Source organism: Channa argus, chromosome 18 (genome assembly GCF_033026475.1).
Source record: "Channa argus isolate prfri chromosome 18, Channa argus male v1.0, whole genome shotgun sequence".
NCBI lineage: Eukaryota > Metazoa > Chordata > Actinopteri > Anabantiformes > Channidae > Channa > Channa argus.
In genome coordinates, this window is record NC_090214.1 from 18,091,062 (window position 1) to 18,102,488 (window position 11,427).

At 39.4% G+C, this 11,427-nt stretch overlaps 2 protein-coding genes across 5 annotated transcripts; one reads left to right on the forward strand and one right to left on the reverse strand.

The window, feature by feature from the left end:
* Positions 1-1,834: 1,834 nt before the first annotated feature.
* On the reverse strand, positions 1,835-4,224 carry tmem203 (transmembrane protein 203). Of its 4 annotated transcripts, none has more exons than XM_067483427.1 (2): positions 4,151-4,224; positions 1,835-3,606 (listed from the first exon to the last, which is right to left on the reverse strand). In XM_067483427.1, exon 2 carries the CDS (start codon positions 3,351-3,353, stop codon positions 2,937-2,939), a length of 417 nt encoding a protein of 138 aa, XP_067339528.1. In that variant the 5' UTR covers positions 3,354-3,606; positions 4,151-4,224; the 3' UTR covers positions 1,835-2,936. The 4 variants fall into 4 exon arrangements, with proteins under 4 accessions (XP_067339528.1, XP_067339527.1, XP_067339526.1 ...); XM_067483426.1 differs by having other exon boundaries at positions 1,835-3,602; positions 4,068-4,212; XM_067483425.1 differs by having other exon boundaries at positions 4,068-4,207.
* A 315-nt stretch (positions 4,225-4,539) lies between these two features.
* On the forward strand, positions 4,540-9,756 carry alad (aminolevulinate dehydratase). Its single transcript, XM_067483423.1, has 12 exons — positions 4,540-4,693; positions 5,685-5,810; positions 5,906-5,956; positions 6,458-6,554; positions 7,170-7,305; positions 7,403-7,486; positions 7,618-7,706; positions 8,003-8,058; positions 8,153-8,240; positions 8,326-8,412; positions 8,598-8,727; positions 9,311-9,756. The coding sequence occupies exons 2-12, from the start codon at positions 5,692-5,694 to the stop codon at positions 9,367-9,369; spliced, it is 996 nt and encodes a 331-aa protein (XP_067339524.1). The 5' UTR covers positions 4,540-4,693; positions 5,685-5,691; the 3' UTR covers positions 9,370-9,756.
* The last annotated feature ends 1,671 nt before the right edge of the window (positions 9,757-11,427 follow it).

Below are 11,427 nucleotides of genomic sequence, written 5' to 3' on the forward strand. Positions count from 1 at the left end.
TGTTATATTCCCTATAAATAGTTATTATGGCATTTGGATAGTTTTACTTTCAAATCCACATTTAACATCCATGTAACCAATATAAGTGGGAAATATCCGGTGTTGGGTCATTCAGCATTTTCTAATGTTGCCACCTGTCGATAATCCGGCTGTGGTCAACACATTAGCTGAGGAGTAGCTGCTGCATATTATGGATGGGAGTTATGGCTCTTTTCAAAGATTGGGCTCTTTTGGCTCTTACGGCTCCCAAATGGCTATTAATTTAGTATCACTCCGAGCCTTATATTTTAGCGTAATTTAGCAATTATGAATGGATTGTGTGTTTGTAAGAAATTTGTTAATCAGTGTTTACATAAAAGTCTTATGTATTGGCCAACAAGGGTTTTCTCTTTGACGTGTCTTGAAAGGTTAGGCAGATGTATGAATAAGAGTGCATGACAACTGCCTTTGACGTTTCCCTAACTGTCAAGGAAACAATGTTTGTTGAGTTACTGGAGCTAATGAACAGACTTCAAGGTGGTAGTGTAGCTGTGGAGATACAATGTTTGGACCACCAGACACGAGTAAACCTGCTTCTATACCTAATTGTTATGTTTTTTTTCATAAAAAACTGTTACTATTGTTTAACATATTCAAACCTTTAAATGAACAACTAAACAAGAACCACAGCAAACAAATTAAATAAAAAAAGGCCAAAGTCTTATTATGACATGTCTGCCCCTTTCACATAATGGTATGATCCTAGTCTGTCCTCATAGGTGATAGGTCACATGGTGTGTCCATCACAATAAAGTCCCGCCCCTGTCTGCACGCACTCTCAGCAAAACTGAGCAGGAGCGGCTGAAGATTCGGCTCCCTGAGGAGATCTGGCTCTTCTCGTTCGCTATAAAGAATCGGCTCTTAGAGCAGGCTCGTTCGCGAACGATACATAAGTACTGCACATGAATCAGCACTAAGAGGGCTATTCTTGGGTACTAGAGGAGGTTATTGTACCTCATCAAACATTTATCACCAAGCCATAATTAAGAACTGCAACAAGAGAGAGCGCAGAGGAGGAAAATAACAATATGCAGAAATAAACTGCCTCTGTGAAATGTATCCTACTCAATTTCCTCATTCAAACTGGAATTATATTTCTGGGAAGTGATTGGGGGAAGGGGTTACAGTGAAGTTTACATTTGGTTACTACACATATTTGTTAGGCTTATTGGGATATTTGGGTATTGTTTTCTAAATTGTAACTTTTGAAAAACAGATACCTGAACAATTTACACTGCCCACCGCAAAACCACAGTTAAACGATTTTTCCAAAATAAAAAATATTATATAGTCATTTTTTTGATCTTTGACTTCCAGTATTATTTAACCAAGGGACCGCCAATATGCAGCATTACATACAGTAGACAAAGAATTGAATCCAATTAAAATTTAAACTACAATCAGTGAACATGCAACGGACTTTGACAGAAGCACAACGACCTAATGTGTGGCATTCGAAGGGTATCCAGTCCGAGGAGTATTATTTCAGTCTGCAAGATTTTCACATCACCATGACTACACAATGCAAGCAGCAAAATATTACTGAGTTAAAGAATTTTTTAAATGTAAAGGTGCGATTTGGAGACATGTCAGTGATATGCTGGACTAGCTAAGATCACGAATGTGTATTGAGAGCACTCTGAATAAATTCAAAGGACGAGCAAACAAAAAAAACAATCGGAACGAACCTTCCCATGGTTCACCACGCCCATGTAAAACGCCAGTATCGCCTCCTTGTGGTCACTGAGAGAAATCCCACTACCAGACTCAATGGTATTGATTAAACGACAATAGCTAAATGTTGATGATTTATTTACATGTATATACAGTGACAATAAAGGTGCCAAAACAAGAACATAAATAGCATTTGGTGGAATTCGTTCCAAAAGTCAACATATACATATTACACATCAGGAATAACTTTAAATGAGGCATCAAATACACGCAGTGCATACACACAGTAAGCTCATTACTAGATCAAATACATTACATATTTTATAAATAAAAAAGCAACTTTCAGGAAGAATGTGTGCTCACACAACTCACTGCTTTTGGAAATCACATTCAGTTGTCTGAATGTGTTCTCTAAACTCACAAGTTTCAGAATCAGCTTCTTTCTAGTCTATGCCATTAATCACTGGCAAACTAGGAAATTTAGGGGGTGGGGATGTGTGAGCAACACTCCCAGCAACAGGCAACAAAGTGAGACAAAAAAATACATTTAACCACTTTGAGCAACAGTGCTGCTGCAGCTCCTTGGGCTTTGGAAGCCAAGAAAGATGTCTAAAAGGTGTGATGTATTAATGCCTTAAGGTTTCACCAGTTTATAGAATTTCCATGTGTTTTGTGCATGTGTGATTTAAAACACAACTCCGGTATAAATTTTTCCCAGGGCTCATTATCTACCACTGATTGCACAATTTACAGGCAGTACAAATACTTCAAGGAATACAAAGGGAGGACATCAAAGATGTAAATGTGTCCTTGAAGTATCAAAACCACTCTGAAAACCAGGATCACTCTTCCTCCATTCTGTCTTCACAATCAATTAAAGGTTCAATGTAGCAATAGTTATATTACGATTTCTGTTTAATAAGGGCTTCAAACCAGAACAAATGTATATACACCCACCATTTTTTGCAGCCTGACATTGCTTTTCAGCATTTAGCTAAAACATAAAATATATTGTCTGCCCTTTATTTTGAAATTCTGCCTTACAACTTAAGCAACAATTTAGTTTGTTTTGTGTGACCTGGAATGTGTGTATAAAAAACATTTTTTGGGGGTAAAAGGTGACTATGAGCCAAAAGAAAAATTACACCATTGGTAGGTTTTAAATTTCTAACTGCAGATGAAGCTCCTGCTGATATTAGAGTGCAATTATCAACTGCCTGTCCTCAGTTAACACGACATGCTCGTATCATCAACAGCTGCAGGAGGATGAACAGTGGTGAGACGATGAGGCCAAACCACAGGTCTTTGGCTTGCTCCTTCTCAGCCAGCTTCTGGCACAACAGTACCTCACACACCAGCTTCAAGCTGAGCACGGTCAGCACCCAGAGGAGTCGTAGCACTGCCAGACGTTTCTCATTCTCCTGGTAAAGTCGGATGGACACAATGGCTGTGAAGTAGGTGCTGAGTCCATCAGCGGCAAATAGTGGGACAAAAACCAGCCACCAGCTCAGCATTGGTGTGAACATGTCAGCTCGCAGAGCAACCAGCATACTGAAGACCAGCAGTGCTAACAGGTGGAGGAAGAGTTCAAAGGTGGCAAAACCCAGCCACTGGACCAGTTCCCTCAGGGAGAAAAGCATGGCTCCAACCAGGGCAGGATTGACTTAGGACGGCCAAGTGACACACTAGGCAGCCCTAGTTAGGGGTCAAAATGCTCCAGAGTTATGGCGGCAGTTGGTGAGCAAACACAAATTATTGTAGTGCATGAATGGTGAGGTACAGCAGAGATGACCCAACCACAAATGGCTACATCTTCAAATCCACCGTGAAGAGGATGATGGGGGAAGTGACTGCAGGAAGTGCTCCCAGTCCCAGGCTCTCTACAAACCCTGTCTTATTATTGAAAAAGGAAGCATTAGAAAAGAGGTCACCCTATGGCATCTGACAGAATTGATGAAGAAAACAACAAGGCAAACACTCACACACTGTCTATAACCCAACAGCAGACTAGGCCCGAATCACAGCTAACCAAATTACGGAACAGCTGCTGAAGTTGGCCAAGGATTTCTCCCTATAGCTTGTCATCCCACTGTCAGTTCAGTTTTCAGCCAAATTAAGATCAACTACTCACTGGCTGATACTCATAAATTGAATTCATAATGAATCACTTTAATGTTACACGTCAAATCAAGGAAAAACTAACAGTACGTAGATGACACAAACTGTAGCCGATCGTTGAACGACAATGCAAGCTAATAACCAGAGACGGCTACAGACGATCCTGGGCGTCTAATTAACAACGCGAGGGATGTATACACATGAACAAGGTGTATTATTTTGCAACAACAAATTACCTCAAACTACCAGCAATTCGACGTTTTCCTCTCGAAATAACTAAATGCGAAACGGCCAGTACACACAACTAAGTAGTAGTTACCATCATAGCAGCTTCTCTTCTCGCGTCCGACGAGTATCGCGAGAGGAATAACAATGCCGTCTACGGCAGCCGAGAGTACTTATTTTAGACCATTTAAATCGCGCAGAGACAGTTGGCTTTCAATTACGCTTTATTATTATACTGTAAACCCAGCGTGTATAGTATATCAAATTACATATAGAATAAAAAAAATCTTGTTCTTCTTCTTCTCCCTCTACTTATAAAACAGTTACATCGGTTCCTGCTGTTATATATTCGAGTGATGAAAACTTGACAATGATTCTGAGCCAATATGTGTGTGCTTTTAGAGTAATTTCTACTGTGTAGTATTGTTTTTATTTTTTTACTAAATGTATTATATAATCTAAGTAATTCCCCTAACACTGATTATTTCCACTTTGGTTTGAAGTAACAAGACTCCAGCCGGTAGGTGGCGCTAGTGCCCAGTCACTGCTGAAGCGAACCGTCGGTCAAAAGCAAAGATAAAATACTGTGAATGAGCTGATACAAGTGTGGAGAAGTCGTGGACTGTTATGCTCACAGGTAAGTACGCAGTCATTCTCTAGTATTTATGCCAGTTGTAGACATATGTTTGGGGTTTAATCTGAACGATATGAATAACACATTAATCTGCGTGGGTTGTAGTTTTGTAGGTGCACGTTCCTTCCATAGTTTTCTTAGAGCGTATTTCTCCAGCAAAGTTGACATATGATATTTCGTAATGCTAACAATGCATTAAGTTTTAGTTGGACTGCTGTGGGTGTAGTTATGGCTCAGTAGTAGTCTGGTGTGAAAATGCCCAAAAAACAAAAACAAAAGGGAGTCGCAGTGGGCAGTATTACTGTGCTTGAGGATGAGTCCAAATAAAGCTCAGTGTAGCAGAGAAGTTGGTTGTAGTTCATTGTTTACGGCTGCTACTTTAGTTTCTGTCCGTGGTGATACGTTAAAGAACCTTAGTGCAGGGTCAGATCTTTGTGTCACAAAATGGTGTATATGATGCGGTGTTGTGCATAACTTCCTATTATGTGTCCTAAAATTTTTTTTGTGTGAGTCACATGTAGTTAGAGTCTGCCAAGTGACTGCTGATTAATATTAACTGGAACAGGTAAGCTGACTGGAACTGAAAGAGTTTTGGTATTGTTGTGATAAATGTATAAGTAAAAACACAAATAAATTCATCCAAACAATTCTGATGGTATGTAGCCATAGCTTCACTGCCCCTTCCAAAAAATGCCTTCATTTTTTATTCAGAATTGTCTTTGTCTTTCTCGGGCCACTCAGACAATGTGGCATATGTGCACGGAGAAAAACAATTGCCAAACATTGTCTATGAATATAAAAGGTTCTGCAGTGAGACTGAGCCAAGATTCAGTTTAGATAAGGAGTTTCACGCATGCTTGGTCACATTTAACGGTGACTGAATTTAGATGAATCACGAGAGTGAGAGTGGTATTTTTGCTTTGCATGTTAACCGAAGACAAAATAGAGCTCTACACTGTGTTATTCTTTTATTAATACTGGTCACTGTCTCTAGTGTTAAGATGCAGACACCTGCAGAGTCGATCATCCACAGTGGATATTTCCACCCGACCCTCAGATACTGGCAGACCTGCATCACTGATTTAAGACCTGACAATCTCATCTACCCAATCTTCATCACGTAAATTATACAGTAAAGCAAGTGTTTTTGACATCGTCTTTCTTCTGTGGACCTCTACCTTCTCACCTCTGCTTCTTTGTCACTCTCTCCTACAGAGACAGCGCAGATGCAGTGGAACCTATCGGCAGCCTGCCGGGACAGGCCAGGTTAGAGCGGCATCCTCATGCGATCATATAAATCCCATGACTGCACAGGTTCAGAGGGAGGAGGAATAGTGTTGATCTTAAACAAAAATCACATGTCTCATACACACAGTGTCACCCTGCAGCTGTGAACCTTCTGGGGGTGTTGCCTGCTGATAAAAGCAGTCAGGCAGGGTGGACCCAGGGACAAACACTGTGCAAGGACTCAGATAAGAAGAGAATCCGTTAGACCTTTATGTTCCTCACAAAGGAAAACTAAAATGCTACTTGTTTTTAAAGTTTGTTTGCTACTTAATTATAAAAACACAGACAATTAAATTCCAATTTAACATGCCAAACATTGTGTCAAGATTTGTAAAAACAAGGAGTATAATTTCCCTGAGAAAATGTTCCTTAAGTGAAAATAGACAAAGGTGATAGTTTTCATCATAACTTCAGACATTGTCTTAACGGTCCTTGTATAGTTTAATAATACATTTATATTAAATGTGTTCCTGTTAATAGATATGGGGTGAACAAGCTGGAGGAAATGCTGCGGCCCCTTGTAGAGAAAGGCTTGAAGTGTGTGCTGATTTTTGGTGTTCCGGCAAAAATAGCCAAGGTATGTACTACTAAGAGAGGGGGAAATTACATATAATCCACTCTAGCTGCCATGTTTTCTTCCCTCAGACATCAATGGTTTTTACAACTATACCTATCTATATATCTAGTACGTGCATTTTTGAAAATGAGCAAATGTGTTGTTTTCTAATTTACACAGTCTGTATATTCAACTAAATATAGCATAGTATATGATATCCAACTTATAACCCAAACTTTTTATATGTATTATGAAGATTTGCTGTTTGGCCATAAATATTTGGACTTTGGAAGTGCTTGGGGCTGTTTTTCATGTTTTTACTCGACAATGTCCCAATTAATTTGACCAGTCTGCGCAGAACTTTCACTTTAGCCTCACTCAACACCTTTAGGTTGAGTGTGTATCATCCAACATCAGTGTTTGACTTCACTAAGGCTGTTGAGGCTGAGTGGGAGCAATTTGTTGCAGCGTTACAGAGTGTTAGAGAATTTTGCGGAGAGCCTCAAACTGGAAGTATCTAGAGTGTTGGAGCCGCAGATAAATGCTCAAGATTTTGGAATGAGTTACACCAAATGGCTGTAAATCAATTTCCTTCCACTCTAACACACACTAACATCCTGTGTGTACTGTCATTAGGATGACAGGGCTTCAGGTGCTGATACAGAAGATACCCCGGCTATACTGGCAGTGAAGAAAATCAGATCTTTGTTTCCAGAGTTGCTGGTGGCATGCGACGTCTGCTTATGTCCTTATACATCACATGGACACTGTGGTCAGTCTATTTCCCTTCTGTTTATTTCACATAATCAGCAGAGCAGTGCAAAAAGATAGAAATAACATGCAGCACTTATTTGGGCTTTGGCTCCCAGGTATCCTGAACGATGATGGTACTCTGAACAACGACGCCAGCTGCCTGCGCTTGGCAGAAGTGGCGTTGGCCTATGCCCAGGCTGGTGAGCTGGTGTTTTTTTTTTTTTTTTCATGATTATTTCTAATTTATGTAAGGTTTGTGCAAATGAAAAATGAAAAACGGGTTTCTGTCATTCTCCTTAAAAGCTGCTCTGCCTTATGTGTTGCTATGCAGGCTGTCATATCATTGCTCCCTCTGATATGATGGATGGGAGAGTCAGAGCTATAAAACAGGCGCTGATATCCAATGGTTTGGGAAACAAGGTAAGTGATAGAAAATGTTGGAAACCGTGGAAATAAAATCCTGTGTTAGTCTGTCTCATATGTTCTGGCTTTCCAACCATGTCTTTGGCTCTTAGCTCCATGCCTACTTAGTATTAGGACCACTGCTCTCCATTGTAGTTTCTATTTACAGAAGGAGCTATATGGACTTGTTCTATCTGTGGATGATTGCATTATGTATTTTGGATTGACAAAATAAGGCACAGCATGTTCATTGATAAAGACAATGTTTTTAAAAAGTAGTTTCTCTTAATTTTTACCTGTGTTTGCTGCTCCAGGTTTCAGTGCTGAGCTACAGTGCCAAGTTTGCTTCTTGCTATTATGGTCCTTTCAGGTGAGTAAGCACTTAAGGTTTAGGTGTTGACAGGTCAGTGACGGGCTTCCTTGATTTGACATTAGTCTGAAGCTCGCATTGTGTTTGTATGTAGAGATGCTGCACAGTCTAAACCTGCGTTTGGGGACAGACGCTGCTATCAGCTGCCTCCTGGAGCAAGAGGACTTGCCATTCGAGCTGTGGTTAGTAGATGTGTGTGTGTGTGTGTTCAGGTACTAATTAAAGCATCGGTACTGTAGGTGACCTCAGCATTGTTTTTTGCTACAGGAGCGAGATGTGAGAGAAGGAGCTGATATGCTGATGGTGAAACCAGGTCTGCCATATCTGGACATAGTGCGAGAAGTCAAGGACAAGGTCTGTAACTAAATCAGCTTATATGAATCCAGGTCAATAAAAAAATAGTGCTGTTGTTCATTGTGGACATTTTGATTAATTGGTAAAACTCAGGGACTTACAAAAAAGTCCAGAGCACATTTAGCAAAATGTAAGATGGATGGCCTTTTAAAACATTTTAAAATATAATTTCTTTCTCTCTTCAGTTCCCCACTCACCCCCTGGCTGTGTACAATGTATCAGGAGAGTTTGCCATGATGTGGCACGGAGCGAAGGCTGGGGCGTTTGACCTGCGGGCTGCTGTAATGGAGGCCATGACGGCCTTCCGCAGAGCAGGTAAGAGGTGCAGGGAGTCAGTGCTCTGTTCTTCTGAATGTAGACTGTGTACACACTAACCTATTTTTCCACCTAAAATCCAAGCAGGTAAAGGTTCAAAAGTCAGTCTGGCTTTGAATTTCTTTCCTTTTGGCCTATCAAACATGCTTGGGGTTGCCACAGCAGATTGTCTGATTTACACATTGATTGTTTTGGGGGGTTCAAAGTTTGCAGGTTTGTGCTGCGAAATTGAGCATTCGGAGCAAACAGCACAGTGTGTCATTAACTCATATTTAAATAGATGTTAATGTGCTGGACTGAAGGTGTTACTTGCTGGGTTAATGGGTACAGTAGTTTGCATGACCCACAGAGAACTTGCTATTTTATGTTCAGTCATTTGATGACAGTGATAAAACTAGAATGACTGCCCTGTTGCTGTGTACATGCATGTCTGTTTAGAGTTGTATTCTTATCATTTTTACCTCCAGACCTACCTCAGTTAATGTATTCATGACAATGTTACAGATGGATGGACAACTTTAAAACATAATAATAATTTAAAAAAAAAGACAATTAAATTGTATTTCACTGCTCTCTGTTGCAGGTGCTGACATCATTATCACTTACTACACACCTGAACTGCTTACCTGGCTGAAGGAGTAAAGAAAGAAGATCTGAGGATGAACAGACCTTTAGGTCTGTATAAAACTACAAGCCATGCTAACAAAGAGCACTAAGCCAAATAGGAATATGAATAGACGCCATCAGTCAGTGTTTAGACCTTTATTTGTGTTCTGAACAGTTTCAGTAGTGGGATTCATGTAACTCTCCATTTATTGGTTAATAAGCAGCTGTGATTAAAGGGACTTCTGTTTCCACTCTGTTTCTTTTTAGGTGATTGATTGAAGGGTTAATATTGTGCTGAACAATGAGAATTTAACAGGACGTGTTTCTTGTGTATCACTGGGATTTGCATTAAATTAAGTCATTCCGCTGCATTAGTTCAATCACTGTACTTCCCTAAGAAGCTCATAAAATTATTCAGTCAGAGCTAAGTGTGTTTATTGTTGATGTGTGTTGCTTAATAAGCCACCATGGGCCTCTTTATGTTTAGCATCAGATATCATAACATGAGCAGTCCTGTATTAAATATCTTTAAATATATATATCCTCTTAGAACCTGGCGTCCACATGCGTTTACATCAAATTTTGGGTTATATTTCCACAGTAGTTAATTCTTCTTACACAAATTAGAGCTTGGGTTTTAAGAGGATATATGTGTATATATATATATTTTTTCCCGTAGACATGTAACAGAACTTCATCTGTTAGAAGTTCTGTTGTGATGACAGTTAAATAGCTTGATGCTAACTTTAATTATCAGGTGGATGTTTTTGCAGTGTGTACAGACCTAACTGCCAGCTTCTGAGCGGGTCTAGAAAAGCTGTATAACAATGAATCATGAATCTCTAATTTAAGTTGCTGTGTGGGTGGAGGCCATTGCAACTGGATTAAAAAAAACAACAAAAAAACCAAAAACAAAACATAGAGCTACAACCAGCAATCAACTGCACCCAAGCAAACACAGTTCCACATTGAACAGCTACATGTCAAGTCATATATTTTCACATTTCTGTGCACAGAAATTACGAGAGCAGGTTATAGTTGAGTGGAAAAACTTTTGTAACCTGTTACAACTATTGCAGTCAAGTTAAAAGTAAATTCCGATGATAAAGGGTTTAAGGGATGTTCTGGAGGAAGAAGTGACTTCTAACATTTCTGAAAAAAAAAAGAACCTTTGTATGTTTAACAAGTTGTATACAATCGCTGACTTAATGTAACATCTATGTAAACAGTGAGTTCTTATTTGTATAATAATAAGATTAATAAGCATTTCTAATACCACAATAGTAAAAACACAAGTGTAAGTAACAAAATTCAAGATGAAGTGTGTTTGGCTGCTACAATTTCGGGGTCCTGGTGTTGTTCATGTTTGCTCACTGTGACATAGAGTCATTGTTAAATAACAACACCTGTGCTTAGTGTGACACATCACCTGCTGAGGAAAGTGTGTTTTTTAACACCATTTTGAACTCTGATGCTCAATGTTTTGCAAATTCTAGAGACCAGTTCACCACAGACAGGCCTATTAAATTAGCCATTTGGTCCATAACAAAAATATTTAATTAAGCTACAAGTAAATCACAAGTCACAATGAAGTGAACAATAACTAACAGCAGGATTGAACAGGAGACCATGCAGCTTCTGGCTGTTACTGACTTACCTTCAGATTGGATTAAATAAAAAAAGGGTTTATGGTGAAGTGGATCCATGGAGGAGGTGAGTGAGATGACAGCAGGAAACATTTTACCCTCTTTGGAAGCCTTTTTTCCCCCAATACAGGCAAACGCATGGGTGAAACAAATTTATTAATGATGACTCTGTTTTGTTGGAGTATATTTAGTGTCCCAGTAAATGTATAAAGCAAACCAACATGCTCAGGGTCATGGTACAGGAACTAGCTCACTGAAACAAAAAGTAGTAGTATTTAAGTTGTCAGTCATACATGTGCTTTGACAAGCCAAATGATCTGCTCTAGAAAAAGGTGTACTGAGCTGATCATACAGTCAAAAAGAAATACTAAGAAGAGAACAGATAAATACAATTAATCAACAAAAGCTCATATAGTTGTTACATCAGTGGATTGGTTTAAAAAATGCT